At 38.9% G+C, this 17,399-nt stretch overlaps 1 protein-coding gene across 1 annotated transcript in view; it reads left to right on the top strand.

The window, feature by feature from the left end:
- KIF24 (kinesin family member 24) overlaps positions 1-17,399 on the top strand; it is a 41,589-nt gene that overhangs the window by 9,699 nt on the left and 14,491 nt on the right. The window contains exons 3-6 of the mRNA XM_063082614.1: positions 141-238; positions 3,834-4,049; positions 9,105-9,192; positions 16,655-16,776. Coding sequence (XP_062938684.1) covers positions 141-238; positions 3,834-4,049; positions 9,105-9,192; positions 16,655-16,776 — 524 coding nt within the window. The remainder of the gene's footprint in view (positions 1-140; positions 239-3,833; positions 4,050-9,104; positions 9,193-16,654; positions 16,777-17,399) is intronic.

Here is a 17,399-nt window from a genome sequence, read left to right on the forward strand (position 1 = left end):
GCTTATTAATCCCTAAATTTGTCATGGTCAGTTACTATTATTTAAAAATGTGTTTAGGCCTTTATCATGTGTTAACTAGAATAGTGGTGAAGAAAATCCAGAATGTGTCTCTTTCTGTAAAAATCAAATTTATTTTTCAGCATGTTTTTTATTTTGATGAAGTCTTTGGTGAGGCATGTACCAATCGGGATGTATACATGAAGACGACTCACCCACTCATTCAACATATTTTCAATGGGTATGATAATAATTATTTGCTTAATTGCTTTTTATTTTCTGTTTTCCATAAATCATATTTCTTTATAAATATCACTTATGCTTTTTAATTTTTTGAATTAAACATGAATTTGTGTTTTGATTTAATGAATTTAAATTAGACTCCTGAAAATTCAATGTCTATTTATAGCATTTACCAAGCATTCAGAAATTTACAGCAAAATTTTCTTTTCCACTGATGATATTGTTTTTCTGTATTTAGTGGAAAAATATAAGCTGTCAACAATATAATTTCATCCAAGTGTTCAGAATAAAACCATTTAAGTAGTTGTAGTTAGACTGAACTTTGATAATAGGAATTATGTATTCTGGCTATAGTTCACTGAACTTTTTCCTTGGAATAGGATAGATAAGTGAATATCACTTATCAGTTTTCCATAGATGTATTTTTTATTTGAAATTATTCACACTTAATAAACATAAAATGGGACAGAAAAAGAAGTAGGAGCCTCTGTTGAATATTTAAAATGTAAGAAGAAAATGCCAAATAGCCTGCAATAGTCTCTGATTCCAGAGAATTTTGACTTTTTTTAAAAAATAACTTTTAAAAAAATCGAGATGTCATTTACATACAATTTGCATGTCATTTACATGCACCGATCTTAAGTTATCAAGATTTGATGAGTTTTAATAGTTGCATATATACAAGTAACCAGTACTTGGAACAAGATATAGAACATTTCTTTTTTTTTTTGTTTTTGTCTTTTTCGTGACCGGTACTCAGCCAGTGAGTGCACCGGCCATTCCTATATAGGATCTGAACCCGCGGTGGAAGCATCGCTGCACTCCCAGCGCCACACTCTCCCGAGTGCGCCACGGGCTCGGCCCTAGAACATATCCATCACCCAAGAAAGTTTTCTTGTGTTTGTTTTTTAGCTAATCCCCCACCTTCACCCCCAAGTCTTATGTAACCAGTGACCTGCTTTCTGTCACTATAGATTAGTTTTGCCTTTTCTAGAATGTCATAGAAATAGAATTATTACAATATATATTCCTTTTTTTTTTTTTTTTTTTTTTAAAGATGACCGGTAAGGGGATCTTAACCCTTGACTTGGTGTTGTCAGCACCACGCTCAGCCAGTGAGCTAACCAGCCATCCCTATATAGGATCCGAACCCGCGGCCTTGGTGTTATCAGCACCACACTCTCCCGAGTGAGCCACGGGCTGGCCCTACAATATATATTCCTTTATGCTTAACATAATATTCAGTTTCTTTTGCTTAGCATAATTTTTAAAATTAATACATATTGTTGCAGGTATGTGTAGTTTTTATTGCTGAGTAATATTCTTTTCTATGAATATACTACAATTTGTTTATTAAGTCTCCTGTTAACAGACATTTGGGTTGTTTCCAATTTCAGACTACTATGAATAAAGCTGTATGAATATTCTTATACAGGTCTTTTTATGGGCATGTTTTTATTCACCTTGGATAAAAACCTAGAAATGGAATTGCTAGGTCATAAGATAGGTATGTTTATAATAAAGTGTCAAACAATTTTCCCAAGTGTTGTACCATTTTGTACTTCCAACAGCAGTGTATGAGAATTGTAGTTCTGCAACCTCACAATCTCTGGTATTGTCAGTCTTTTTTATTTTAGCCAATTTAATGGGTATGAAATCTTACTGTGGTTTTAATTTGAATTGCCCTTAATGCCTAACGTTACTAAGAGTCTTTTCATTTGCTTGTTGGCCATTCGAATATCTTTATTTGCCCATTTTTTGTGTTGTCTTTATTGTTGTTTTGTAAAAGTTATTTAATTTTTTTAAAAAAATTTATGAACAGGCTAAAAATTGAAATATCTTTCAGGTTCGATTTCTTTCTCTCTCTCTCTCTCTTTTTTTTTTTTTTGCCGCTGAGGGGATCTGAACCCTTGACTTGGTGTTATCAATACCACAGTCTAACCAACTGAGCCTCAGGTTCAGTTTCTTATGCACTAAATCTAGGGAGTGCTTTCTGAGAGAGCAAGTTTCTAAAATAAGTTGGAATTTGAATGTTAAGACTTTAGTAGTAACAAATAAGAGAGTTACAAGTTGAGTGCATTCATTCTGTGAAGTGTAATAAGATTTTACATGCCCATATTTGTTGCTTTTTGAAAAAGCTCATTCCTAAAATCTTCAGAAGTTAAGGTAGATATTATTCTTTACTCTCAATCTTCTGGACCTTCTACTTAGTGTGTTCAAATTTTCCTCCTGTAATCCTTTTCCTAACTGTGCCTCTGCCAGTGTATTTAAAATGCCCACACTGCTGGGAGTCAGGGTTCAAAAGAGAAAGAATAATTGTTCTTTGCTCCAAGCAGCTTAAATCTGATTAGCCCCCATCTCTTGATTCTCACACTTCCATGGTTCCTTTGCTCTTGCCATTTTACTCCTTTATTTTCTGTCTGGCTTCAAGTCCCTTTCTCTATGCTCATCTCTCTACTCAACTCCAGCCTTTGCCTACCCACACGTAGACTTTTTTCCTTGCTGCAAGCAACTACTTTTATCATTAACCCATGTGATTTATGTTCAAGAGTCTGCAGTAGCTACTTACTATCTAACATTACGTTCATTTTCTACTTAGCACTGCATAGTTGGGTCCCATAATACCTAGGTAATCTTGGCCTCCAGCTCTTCCTAAAACATACTGTGACTGGCAGGTTGGTCTCCCATCCATCTCCACCTCTTACTCTGCAGTTCTTCACACTCATACAGGGTTTGTGCACACACATACCCACAGGCAAGAATAGTGATTCTCACCTAGAATCATAGGACATCAGGGCTGGAAGGGATCTTAGAAACCAAATAACCCATTAATTTACTGATGAAAGTGAAAACTGAGGCCCAGGAAGAAGTTAAGTGACTTACCTAAGGTCTTGTACTTAGCTAATGGCAGGGTAGAGAATAGAACCCAGATTTTTTCCCTCAAGATTTGGTTGCCTGCTACCACCTCTACTGCTGTGGCCTCTCCTTTATTTCTGCCACACAGTGGAGACTCTACCTTCTCAACTTCTGCCTTTAAGGCCCAGCCCGATTCCCTATTCTTGTGAGTCCTTCCTCAAATATTTTGCTTACATTGATTTCACCTTTGTCTCAACTCCTTTAATATTCACATAAGTAGTCACTACCATTCTTTTTATCATAAGACCTTCTACAATTTATTGTATTTATTTTAATTCTCTATTACTTCTTTTACTAAACTTACCTTTTCAGATTAAGATGAAAGCTGCTTCTCTAGGATCACCTAAAGCACCAGGCATGGGGTAGGAACTCGGTAAATGCTTGTTGGCTAAGTAGTTTCTTAAAAGTCCTTGTTTTCTTATCTTCCAGAGTTGTCCTATGTAGTCTTACCAGTTCTGTAAAAAATTCCTGTAAGAAAACTCACATACTAGTTTGAAAAATGTTTTTTTTTCTCTTGTTTTTATAATGTGAAGCCCTCTTCTCCTTAAAGGATTGTTTGTTTATAGCTGAATTTTGTCAAGGGTTATGTTTCTACCTGACTTTTGTCATTAAAAATTTGTGTGCAGATTAGTACTTCTCTTAGTATGCATAAGTGATACAAATTATTCTTCCCCCAGAGGCAATGCCACTTGCTTTGCCTACGGACAGACAGGTGCTGGAAAGACCTACACCATGATAGGAACTCATCAGAACCCAGGACTGTATGCTCTGGCTGCCAAAGATATTTTTGGGCAGCTAGAAGTGTCCCAGCCCAGAAATCACCTCTTTGTGTGGATCAGCTTCTATGAAATCTACTGTGGACAGCTTTATGACCTCCTAAATAGAAGAAAAAGGTACTGGATATGAGTGGGAAGCTGTAAATGTATTCATCATTGTTATAAGCCAGAGTCCCACAGAATCACTGAATCATGGGCTTTAATGATAGACTTTGGCACATTAGTACCCTTTTGTGAAACTAGAGTTTCCTACATCAGATATATATTTTTTAAACTGTCGATTCATTTAGAGAAAAATGTAAATTAGCCTTCCATTAATACTTTTTTTTTTTTTTACCCTCAAAGACAGGGGAATACTGTAACTATAAATGGCAGCTGAGAAGCATAAAGAACACCATCCTGGGAAACAAATGTCAGTAGATACCCAGGAGCCTTTTATTCATTAATTTATTTTTATTTTATTTTTTTTTTTTTATTGAATCATAATTGATTATACATATTTTGGGGATTCATTGTTGACATATGTTGATCAAATCAATATTACTAGTATGTATATTGTTACAAATTGTACTTACTCTTTATGCGCCTTGTCCAATCTCTCCCTATCCCCCTCTACCTCCCCCCTCCCACCACTGATAACCATAGATTTCTTCTCTCCCTCTGAAAAAGTAATGGTTACTCCATTGATTTGTTGCCTAGATAATCTGTCCAATGCTGAAAGTTGTGTTCAGGTCCCCCAATATTATCATAGAGCAGATGCTTCTGTCACTCTGGAATGGGCTTTGTGGAGAGACATACTATTCTTTTCTTTGGTCTCTGCTGGTGACTCTCCTTGTGTCAATGCACTCCAACGGCTGGTGGACCATCTGCGTGGTGGTTGTGACGTCTAGCCACTTTCACGGCAGCTGTGGTTACGGTGGTGGCTGTGGTGGGCCACTGACATGGAGGTGATGTTTTTGGCATGCTCCTTGGCGCTGGCAGTGTGCCTGGTTGTGGGCGGGGGTCCAGTCCTCAGCTCCATACCTCAGGACCCCTGGTGGGCCCCAAGGCACTGGTGGTGTGCCTGGGCCAGAACTAGTTTTTCTTTCCTTTGCTTACTTCTAAAATGGGGGAGCTTCCTGTGGGAACTAGTACTTGAACTGCATTGTTGAGCTAAATTGCTGCTTTGCTGCTATTTCCATAGGGAAGACTTTTTGTGCAGCTCAGGGTTTAATGGTTGACCTTATAGGTAATTCTGGCTCTCCAGGGACTGGGTACACCTGGGCTGTGTAGAAACTCTGATCTGGGCCTGAATCTTTTCATCAAACTGCACCCCAGGCAATTCTGCATTCTCGACCAGTCTCCTCTGATTGGTCCTGTGCTGATTGGGGGCGGATCGGCTATCCTTGCTGTGTCCCAGTGTTCTCTTGGTGGGCGCATCTCCCCCACCACCTGTGCTCCAAACACGTCCCATGGGATGGGCCCTGCACCGGTCCCTTGCAATGACTCACCCTGGTCCCTTGCAATGACTCACTGGCCTCTGAATGGCTCCCCTTTTTCACCTGTTCTGGGTCCTTGCTCCTGTGTGGGTCCCTGGGAACCCTATTAGTGGTCCTGCTGTCCTGAGGGCCACCAAGGCCCTCTTCTCCCCTGCCACCTCTAAGCAACTCCATCCAAAGGGCACAGCTGTGGCTTCTGCTGGCTCCTGCTCAATGCGCTCAGCAGTTCCAGCCTTAAAGCAGCCATGGCCCAAAAAGCTCCAAGCAGTTTTTTCTTTCTCTCTTCTTGGCTTCTCCCCATTCATGAACTCCATAGGTCTCTCCTCCTCTTCCTCTGAGCTCCAGCGGCCCCAGCTTGGCTGTTGTTACATTTTTATAGTTGCAAATTGGTTGATTTGTGGGAGAGAGTGACACTGGGGACTGTCTATTCTGCCATCTTGACCAGAACCTCACCATTAATATTTTTAAAAGTGATGTCTATCCAAAGATGTCCTAAGGCCTGTCAAAAGACTTTCACTTTTATTTTGGTCTATGAAGTTCATAATTTTAGGAAGTCAGCAAATCAACATGCACTTAAATTCCATCCTATTCTTTTAACCTGTTATTAACAATAGAACTATAAATAATGTTTCCCACTTTCTTTTGTTTTTCCCCTTGATAATCTTAGGGTAAACTTAATGATAGTTTTTTGAAATCAGTAAAAAGAAAAGAAAATCTTTTTTCTTCACAGTAGACTTTTAACTCTTATTAGGCTTAAACTTTTGCCCTTACAGCCTAATACAGTGATTTTAAAATGTATTCAGTAATTCTGCTTTTGAATCCCTCTTATATTTTTTCTGGTATGAAGTTTTGTTTGGGTTGAAACAAATGACTTAAACTGAGTAGGAGGCAACAAAGTTGTGAAGGGATCGACTGGCTGGGAGAATAGGAAGATGAGAAGGGAGTAAAGGAGGTGGAAGGATACAAGGTTGTCATAACTGAATTAACCAGACCTGAGACATGTGGGAAGGAGTGAGTTGAGGCTGATCATGGTGGAAGGCTAGGGAAACCTTATCAGTCTGAGACTAGCCCCACAGCAAAGGTAACCAAGCCTCTATGGAGCTATCCAGAAGAAGACGTACAAGTTCCATGTGCTCCAAGCAAGCAGTGGAATGGAAGGTGGAGGAGCAGCTCCAGTTCAATAGGGAGACCATAATAGGAAAGGCCCCATCATAGAAAGGAACCAGAGTACTGAGTTGAATAACTGGAGAAGCCGGTGAGTGGGCTTAGGCAGGCCACTCTCCTGTGGACTATTCCAATGAAAAAAGGGCCTTCAGGAATGCCACAATTGAGAGTATGTGCAGGTGTTCAGGGTTTTGTCCTGACACACAGAACAACTGCCAAATAAAGGAGGGTGCTACTCTGAGTATGCTTTGGGAAAGAGTTGCCTTTCTTTTTTACCCTCTCTGTGTTGGTGTTGAAGCCTCAAGTTAGCTCAATCACAGCTTCTCTTCCAAGCCCCAGCACCCTCATTAGGAGTCCTTTCCGGTCAGAATGCCCACTTCCTTAAAAGGAGCACTTGGCACGATAATAAAAGCCACTGTTGTGCTGTGTGTGTGTGTGTTTTGTTTGCTTGTTTGTGTGAAGGACAGTTAGGATATCCAGCTCTTTCTGAATGCACTTCTTTCATGAATTATCCAGATTTTTGCCCTGTATGTTTGCATTCTTTAATTGTAGCCAGGGAGGGCCAAACCCATGGCGCACTCGGGAGAGTGCGGTGCTGGGAGCGCAGCGATGCTCCTGCCGCGGGTTCGGATCCTATATAGGAATGGCCGCACTCACTGGCTGAGTACCGGTCACGAAAAAGACAAAAAAAAAAAAAAAAAATTGTAGCCAGGGAGATGAGAATATACTAACTTACTGGTTTGAAGCTTCTTTGAGGCTCACTAGGGAAGACTCACACTCTGCAAGTATCTTGGGCTGTGGGGGTTTTTGTTGTTGTTGTTGTTGTATATGTCTGGTTAATTGGCTAATATGATCTCTTTGTTTCCTACCTTTCTGGGACTTCTAGAATGTTCTGGTCCACTGATGGTACTATTTCCTATTTATGCTCTTATGCTTTATCCTGTTGTTTATTTAATAAGATATATTTTCTATAATAATAGGCGGGCTCTGATAAGAGTGGACAAAAGTATATACAAGGATACTTCGAAAAGTTAATGAAAAGATTCATGTTATCTTTCAATTCCATTTTTCCACAAACTTTTTGAAGGACCTTTATGTGCTCAGTCTGCCTCTTAAACTGGAAAACAAAGCTTAAGGATCTTCAAATTAATTCCTAAAAGTAGAGGATAAACTGTTTTTATACCCTCATATAAAAAGTGATAGAAATATACTCCTTGCTTAAAGAATTTAAAAGTCTAGCAGTACGTTTTGGGCTGTCCATTAGGAACCTTTCCAGGGTGAGCTCAGGGCATAGGGCATGGGAAGTATGTTCAGGAATGATATTAGGGCTCTGCAAGCTAGCAAGCTAGATCCTTCTTTTATTCTAGAAGCCTGACTGTTCCAATGGAGTTGTTTTCTTTTTTCTTTCTTTTTTTTTTAAGATGACCAGTAAGGGGATCTTAACCCTAGACTTGGTGAAGTCAGTACCATGCTCACCCAGTGAACTAACCGGCCATCCATATATGGGATCCGAACCCATGGCCTTGGTGTTATCAGCACCACACTCTCCCGAGTGAGCCACAGGCCGGTCCCCAATTGAGTTGTTTTCTAAGAGATCATGGGCATTGATGAGGTTGTTTTCCTCCAATCCTTCCATAAAAATTTGGAAACTTGGGATGAAGCATAGACTGAGAAAAAAAGTTTTTTTGAGAAAATAATTTTTTTTTTGCTATGAAGTAGAATTCTATTATTAACATTAATAAGTATCTTATTAAGGTAGAAAAGTAATCTTAAGTTGCCTTTAATAAATTTAACACATGCCCCTCAGTGTATCTGGTTTAATGATGATGATAGACCATAATCAATCATTACTTTATATGCAGGCCCGAGGATTCAGATGCAGCACCAGCTCTTTCTTGCTCCCTTTGAAAATGTATCAGGATTCTTTATGTTGCAAACAAAAGAAAACCCCACTTATACTGGCGTAAGCATTTAGGGAAATCATTGGCTCAAATGACTAGAAAGCCCAGAGGATAGTCAGGCTTCAGGGTTGGTGTACTCCAGCAGCTCAGGTCCTTATGTTCTAAGGACCCAGTCTGTTAGCTGTCTTCTAGATACAAAATGGCTGCCAGTGCTCCCAGGGCCAGATGCTTTCACTTCCAGAGAGAAAGGGAGAACACCTCACCACCAGGCACCTAACAACCAGAGTCAAGGACTTTATTTTGATTAGACCAACAGAGATCCCATATCCACCTCTGAACTATTCACTGTAGCCAGGAATACGCCATCCACTGATTGGCATAGGTCTAAGTTATGTCCTCATTCTTTTCATGGTAGCCAAATATGCTAATTTGTTTACAACAATCAAGGACCACCCCTGAAGCCCAGGGCTGAGGTCAGGAGAGTGAGTTTAGGGGGAGTATTCACATCCATCCCACCCAAACAACAAATCTGCTACTTAATGGGGGAGTGCTGGAATGGTTTCTGGGGAGACAAGAACAAAGACTGTTACAGCAACATCATTGTACCAACCACGTTCTTGCATCTGCAGGCTCTTCGCAAGAGAAGATAGCAAGCATGTGGTGCAGATAGTGGGACTGCGAGAGCGTCAGGTGGATAGTGTGGAGCTCCTCTTAGAGGTAATTAATTCTTCCTTCTTTATCACCCCACTATAGCAGCCTAAGGAAAAGAATTCATTTTGCTACTTAGCAAGTATAATGGACTCAGGTTTAGGCAAAGGGCAATGACAGGCACACCACTTCACATTTGTAAAGTGTGAGTCCTCTTCTAAGAGGATAGCTTGTTTCTCTACAGGGGTGATGTCCAAGTGCCATGGTAGTGGGAGGTGTAGGGCATATGGAAGGACCTAATGAATGGAAGGATATGCTTGGGTCAGTTTCCAAGGCTGCTAATGTGTTTTTCTATGACAGTGAGCTCTGGGAATAGCTGCTGGAGACAAATAGTCTCATTTTAAAGAAAATTTTTAATAAATAACACTTTCACATGGGTTTAAAACTCAAAAGGTACAGTGAAAATACCCCTTCCATTCATCCCCTTTTATTGTTAGTTTTTTGTGTATCCTTCCAAAGGAATCTTAAAATCTTCTTTTATTAAAAGTTACCCTTTTATTACAACAAAAGTAATACTTGCTCATTATTAAATATGAACATTACAGAAATATATAAGAAGATAGAACATAAAGACCCCTCTAACTTACTGTACATCCTCTACCCCACCTCCGACTGAGATATCCACTGTTAACAGTTTAGAATATTTAGACTTTTTGTTTCCTGTTCTCCACCTTTATTAACTTATATACAAATATATTTCTGGTGAACCTTCCTTTAATACAGAGGTCTTCAACCCTGGCTTTACATTAGATCATTTAAAGGCTTTTTTTGCCTTACTTAAAAAATGCTTTAAACTTTTATTATGAGAAATAGCACTATACAGAAAAATGCATAAAACCTTAATTTGTGCAGTGTATAGAAACAAACACCCTCGTAATCAGCTACCTAGTTCAAGAAATAGAACAGTGTAGCACCCCATAAGTCCCCTGTGTGACTTCCCAATCACACCCCCCTGTTATCCTGACTTTTATACTAATCACTGTCTTGTTCTTTGTTACAGTTTTACCACCTATGTATTCATCCCTAAACCATATAACTTAGTTTTCACCTGTTTTTGAATTTTGTATGATTAGAACCACACTGTATGTATTCTCTTGTGTCTTGCTTCTTTTGCTCAACATGATGCTTTTGAGTTCCATTTATGTTTTTGCATATAGCTTTAATTTTGTTCATTTTTATTTACTGTATAGTATTCCGTCATAGTTGTATACCATCATTTATTCATTGCTCTGTTAATGGACAGTTGGGGTTGTTCCTATTTGGGAGCTATTGTGAGCAATGCAGCTGTGAGTGTCCTATCTTATACATGTATTTCAGTATAGAGCGCACAGGTTCTCTTGGATATATACCTAGTTGTGAATGACTGGGTCAGAGGACATGCATATCTTCAATTTCATTAAATGATGCCGACTCTTTTCCAAAGCAGTGTATGTTCCCACCAGCAGTATATGAGCAATCTCATTGCTCTTCATCATTGCCAACACTTTCTATTGATGGATTTTTGAATTTTTGCCAGTCTGGAATTGTTTAATTATATTTCATTGTGATTTTAATTTTCATTTTCTCTGATTGAGGATGAAATTGAAAATCTTCTTATATTTTCAACTTATCATTTGGATTTCCTCTTGGTGGAATGCCAGTTTGAGTCTCTTTCTCATATTTGGGTTGTCTGTCTTTTCCTTACTGATTTGTATATTCTGGACATGAGTCTTTTGTCAGTTATTTGTGTCATAAGCATGTTGTCTTATTCTGTGGCCTGTCTTCTCAGTTTCATCGTAATGTCTTTTAGTGCTTGCTTGAGTCCTCCTCAGGTCAACTAAATCAGAATCTGTCAGGGGTGGGGCCCAGGCATGGGTATCATTATTTTAAATGGAAATATAGTTAATATATCATGAAATTCACCTTTTTAAAGTGTACAGTTCAGTGGGTTTTTAATTTCCTTATTGAGATATAATTCATATACCATAATATTCACACTTTGAAAGTATACAATTCAGTGATTTTTTTTCACTATATTCATAAACGTGTGCAACCATTGCCACTATTTAATTCCAGAAATTTTTATTACCCACAAGGACTTGTTATCCATTAGCAGTCATTTCCTATTTCTCCTGCCCTCAGTGCCTGGCAACCAAAATTTCTATCTCTGTGGATTTGCCTATTCTGGCTATATCATATAAATAGAATCACATAATATGCAACCTTTTGTCTCTGGCTTCTTTCACGTAAGCATAATATTTTCAATGTTCATCCATGTTGTAGCATGTATCAATACCTTATTCATTTTTATGGCTAAATAATATACCACATTATATTTATCCATTCTTCAATTGACAGACATTTGGGTTGTTATCACTTTGGGGCCATTATGAATAAGGCTATATGAACATTCATGTACAAAAGTTTTTGTGTGGATGTATGTTTTCAGTTTTCTTGGGTGTATGCCTACAAGTAGAATTGCTGCCTAAGAGTAGAATTGCTTTTTTTTTTTTTAGGAACTGCCATATTGTTTTCCAAAGTGACTAACATTTTACATTCCCACCAGCAATATATGAGGATGGATATTATTTTAAAAGCTTCCCAGGTGATTCTAATGTGCAGCCATCATAGTCTTTCTTCTAGTATATCCAACAAGCCTGGCTAGAGTGAAGGGGAGAATACTAAAAGGAGTACTTGTCAAGATTTACCTTTAGTACAACTTCATTATACTCCCCTCCAGGGAGAAGTGGCTGAGCCTTTGACTAAGCTTAAGGGACAAGGGGAGACAATCAGGTGGCACTGTAGAAATTTCTTCAATGTGCATCAAAGTTAAAGCTGATTCTACTCTCAATCTTTCCTGCCTTCCTTCTATGTTTTTTTTTTTTTTTTTTTTTGGCAGCTGGCAAGTACAGGAATCTGAAACCGTGACTTCACTGTGTTCTAATAATAATTGCTGGGCCGACCCGTGGCTCACTCGGTAGAGTGCGGTGCTGATAACACCAAGGCCCCGGGTTCGGATCCCATATACGGATGGCCGGTTCACTCACTGGCTGAGTGTGGTGCTGACAACACCAAGTCAAGGGTTAAGATCCCCTTACTGTTCATCTTTTAAAAATAAAAAATAAAAATAAATTAAAAAAAAATAATTGCAAATGCTTACTGAGCACTTACTATTTACTAAACACTTTGCTAGAGGTTTTTGCAAATATCCCATTTAATCATCACAAAAATGTGATGAGGTAAATATTATTAACCTCATCTTACAGATGAGAAAACTGAGGTAAAAATTAAGTGACAACAGAGGATCACATAGCTAATGGTTGGCAGAGCCAGAATCCAGCTCAGATTAATCTTACTCTGAAGCTCATACCGTTTTCACTATACTATACTACAGTGTAGTATATAGTTAGAGATCAGTTCTTCTTAAGAAAGTAGGTAAAAAGACACTGAATGAATTAATGTTTATGACAATGTCTTCTTTGCTTAAAATCAGGCATTTAAAGGGCTGTGTTTAAACTTCAAATATCAGTGTTTTGGAGAAATTTTGTTGTTTCTTTTTCAAAACTAAGATTTGAGACTTAGGTATGTGAAATGGCAGAGTAGCCTACCATTGGTATGTGTCTTTTTCTAACAGTTTCTTTTTCCTGGGACAAATAGGTACATTTTGTTTAAGAGCCGGGAACTCATATTTGTGTGACTATCAGATTCCTGGATCTTGGAATTCAAAACCTCAGGAGCACCTGAGTGTGGCTGTTTTAGAGGGTTACCTAAGAGCCCCTTTCTCATGATTACAAAGGCAGGCACAGAACAAAAGTGTGTGGGATATGATGAAGGGGCTCCCCTGAGGCTATGACCATTATTAAGCTGTCCAGAGCTCCCTTCACTGTGGAGACCTAAGGAGATTGTTTCTTATACACCTATTCCCTATGCTACTCTTGCTCCTACTTCTCCCAGCCATTTTTTCATTTGGTCAAGAGTTCCAGGTAAGTCTGGTCCTCAGAATTCCATTGTCCCTAGGGATGAGACCAACGATGTTTATTTATTTATTTATTTTTTGGTGGCTGGTCAGTAAGAGGATCCAAGCCCTTGACCTTGGTGTTATCAACACCACGCTCTAACCAACTGAGCCAACCAGCCAGCCTGAAATGAGACCAATTAAATGCGAAAGGAGCAAATGCAAGGAAGAAGTCCCTTTTCCTTGGCTATGGGCCATAACTGCGCTAATGGGCAGTCTGGTATTGAGTCAACCCTTCTATCCTGGAAAAGTTTATGGACTATCCTCTCCTAAAGTATGGTTCCTAAGAAAAGCAGAAAGAATTTTGTTAGTCAACCTATTATTGCATTATTGCCATTGATACCCTCAGTCTGTAATGTATATGGTGGTGTACAAACAGGAAGCCAGCTGAGATCAAGGTGGGAAGTTGATATAAATTATGGATATCTGACACAGTTACCCTCAGAAACACTTATTGACTGGAAACAACAGTACTTGCTAAGTCGGGTGTCGCTGTTCATGCTCGCTCAGGTATCACCCATGTGTTTGCTCAAGTGTCAACCTCAGGTGTCATCTTCAAGCATTACCCTCTCAGATCACCATCAGGCTAACTCAGGCCTGGCCACTTGTTGCCTGTCTGCACAACCGGCAGCTTCATTTTTCACACAGGATTGCCCCTCCAGGAAATTTCTCCTTCCAGGTATATTTGGTTACCTGGTCTTACCAATGCATGCACCAGGACTTCCCTGCCTATACAGAAGACTCACTGCCTCATCACATTTCCCAGATTTGGAATCAGGATTTGTCAGTCAGACACACACACACACACACACACACACACAAAAATTATTGAGCACTTACCATGTGCCAATCGTGGTACTAAGTCCTTTACATGTGTTATATTCCTTATAACTGATCTATGAGATTTTCTTTTTACAGATAAGAAACTGAGGCCCTGAAAAGTTAAGTGATTTGCAAAAGTTTGTACAACCATATGGTAGAGCTAGCGTGTGAACACTGACAGTCTGACTTCAGATTTCACTCTAACTGCTATGCTTTAGTTGTATGTCCTTTACAAAAATGTGATGCTCTTAGATATTCACAAACTGTCTTATTTTTACTCCTCAGAGCCTAGCTGCTTTATTCCATAGTTTCTGAAAGGCATGATGATTGTAGGCTGTTACTGAAGCTGAGAAAATTGCGCCAAGGACCAGAAATTCCTTCAGACCTTCCCTAAAATGCATTTGGCCAGGAAAGGTCACCTCAACATGTTAGGTTTTCTGAGATGCACTCAGAGGTACTCAGTACATTATGGTGGACAAGGTACAGTGAAAACCCAAGCACAAAACTTTATAATAGAATTCCAGAAGCCAGCCTTTCTTGATTCCTCTGGGGATGAACTGTAAGACCATCCTTTGAGCTTCCTGTCAGTATCCACAGTTCCTTGCTAGATATGGCCTCTCTGAGCTCCCACCAGGTCTCAGAAGAAGTAGCATCATTACTCACATGTGGAAGAGGGTACCTGGCTTCTGTTCCTACCCTGATCATATTCTACCTATGTAACCTTGGATAAGTCACTCAGTTTCCTTGTATTCCTTCACATATCTGTCAAGCATATTGCTGGTATAAATGTAAAGATTTAAGACCTCCCATGTCTTCTCATGGGGTTTGTAAAAGACATTTTTTTTTTTTTGCCTTTCTCAAAAAAAGCAAAAGAGCTGTGAGAAACCTAAAACTCTAGAAGGAAATGCACCATAATCTTATTAACTCTGGGATTATGGGAAATATATATTTTCTTTTTTATACTTTTCCTGTATTTTCCAAGATTTCCACAGTAAGCATGTCTTTTCTAATGAAGAAGAAAAGAGAAAATTTGTAAAGAAGCACTATGAAAATCTAAGATGACCCATCATCACTGGATCCCAGCCTATGTAAGCACGAAGTTAGAGGGATAGGGAGAGGCCAGGATGAGGAAATGCATTTAAGCTAGATGATTCAAAGCTTAGTTAGCAGTATTTTTTTTTCAGTACTTGCCACACCCAATGTAAGGGGTCACCACTCTAACTCATCTGATTTCTGATTAGCAGCAACTTGCTATCCATTTGGTTGATGATCTAGCTTTATAAATAACCAGGTTTTTCTCTTTACAAAAAGATTTATCATGTAGTCTCTTTAAATTTTTAGCAAGTTATTTACAAAATGAGTGCATTTAAATATGATTGTAATAGTTGATTTTTTAAATCTCACATACAGATAATCTTTGGAAACATAACTGTTGCTTAGACCATGAAAGAATTTATTTTTAGTTAGATCCAAACCCTTGACCTTGGTGCTACAAGGGGGCATTCTAACCAACTGAGCTAACTGGCCAGCCTTTTCTTTTTCTTTTTTATTAGTTAAATTTTTAAAAAGCACCTGTCCCTACTTGTTAAGGTATTTTATGGCTTATCGTTGAAGTTTGGCTCTGTCAACTTTTGGGCTCTTAACTAGGAAACTGGCTATGTTCAATATGATATAAATTACAATTCTGAGAGATTGAGAAAAAATGAGATAAGACTTCCTTACCCTTAATTCACTGCAAAATAAATGAATTTATCATAAGTTCCCTACACTGTAGTAGAAATTACATGGACTTTGGAGACATTCTGGATGTGGAAGCTGCCTCTGCCACACAACAGCTATTTGACTCTGAGCAAATCAGTCTCTGAGTTTGTTCCTCAACTGTTAACTGGGGTTAATAATCATACTTACCTCATATTTGGCTGCTGTGAGGATTCTTTCAAATAATGTTTTTAAAGTTCTTAGCCTTTTTGATTCTCAGTAATCAGTACTCCTACCCCTGTCCAAAATAAGGGCAGCGTGTTTTATATGGCTCTGTTTTCAGTGGCCGGAGGCCAATCCTGAAGCTTCACCTTCCCTTCCCCATTCCCTGGTGGCCAGAGAGATCCCAGTTAGTCTTTACTCCCAACTGGAAGTGGGAGAGGATTAGTCTCAAGGGAAATCATGGGCTCATGATAATCACAATAACTCATCACTTTCGTGTTCCTACATATCAGGCCTGGCCTCTTTTATGACTGCATCCCGGTAGAACAGGTGGATGTGATTACTCATTCTGTGATGCACATTTCTGTCCTTTGCCTCAGTTACTAAGATAGATGGGTATTATGAGACATTGCTTTGAAGCCAAGTTATGCCCTAGGAATTTAGTTAGGCTAAATCCATCAAAGATATTAAAAAGAGTATATGAGATCAAGAAATAAATTAGCTCTTGAGCTATTGAATGTTCTCCCACAAGATTAGTATTCCACATTGTTTTTATTGCCATTGGGTACTTACTCTATATGATTTAGTATTTGGGCAGTTTTCTACCTAGACAGATAAAACTACAGTACACTGACAAAGTTATATGTCTGGTCTCTGCTGCTCTTAGCCAACTCTTAGGAGCCAGAGGTCTTTGTTTACTTCTTGGGGAAGTCATTCCATGGATTTTATTTTCAGATGATCTTAAAGGGTAGCAAGGAGCGCAGCACCAGGGCCACTGGAGTTAATGCAGACTCATCCCGCTCCCATGCTATCATCCAAATTCAGATCAAAGATTCAGCCAAGAGGACATTTGGCAGGTGAGTTGGAAATATGCAGGGAATTGCATTGTCTGTCTTCCCTTCCTTAATGTGACTTTGAAATATGTGTTATCAACAACAGGATACCCTGCCACCATGGAGTTCTTCATTTCAAGGATATGGTGTAGAGTTGTTAGCCCTGAAGTAAATCATTATACTAAAGTACCATTAGTTGATTAACCAGGAAGTAATGACCTATTGTTGGTCAACCCTAAGTTATTAAAAGGGACATTGATTGCTTCTAACGTGAAACACAGTATCAGCTGAGAAACAGCAGGGAATGTATCTCAGGGAGCTTACAGGCCAAAAAGAAGGGGTGAGGAGGGGAATTAATTCATTCTTCTTGAAAGAAACCATAAGCCAATTAGATACATTCATTGCTTCTCTGGTGCTATCTCGGTGAACTCTCTATCATACTGATGGATGAGCCTATCTCACCTTTGAGTAATGGGTCTTTTCTTCCCCTCTTTTCTTTCTTTTTTCTTTCTTTCTTTTTTTTTCCTTTTTGCTGGAAAGCAGACCACAAAAGTTTACATTTAATTATCTAAGTGGTCCACCTAACTGATTTGCATTGTGGTCGTTTAGCCTTATGGGAAGTGTGTTTTATTAATTTCAGTCATACT

Source organism: Cynocephalus volans, chromosome 17 (assembly GCF_027409185.1).
Source record: "Cynocephalus volans isolate mCynVol1 chromosome 17, mCynVol1.pri, whole genome shotgun sequence".
Classification (NCBI taxonomy): Eukaryota; Metazoa; Chordata; class Mammalia; order Dermoptera; family Cynocephalidae; genus Cynocephalus; species Cynocephalus volans.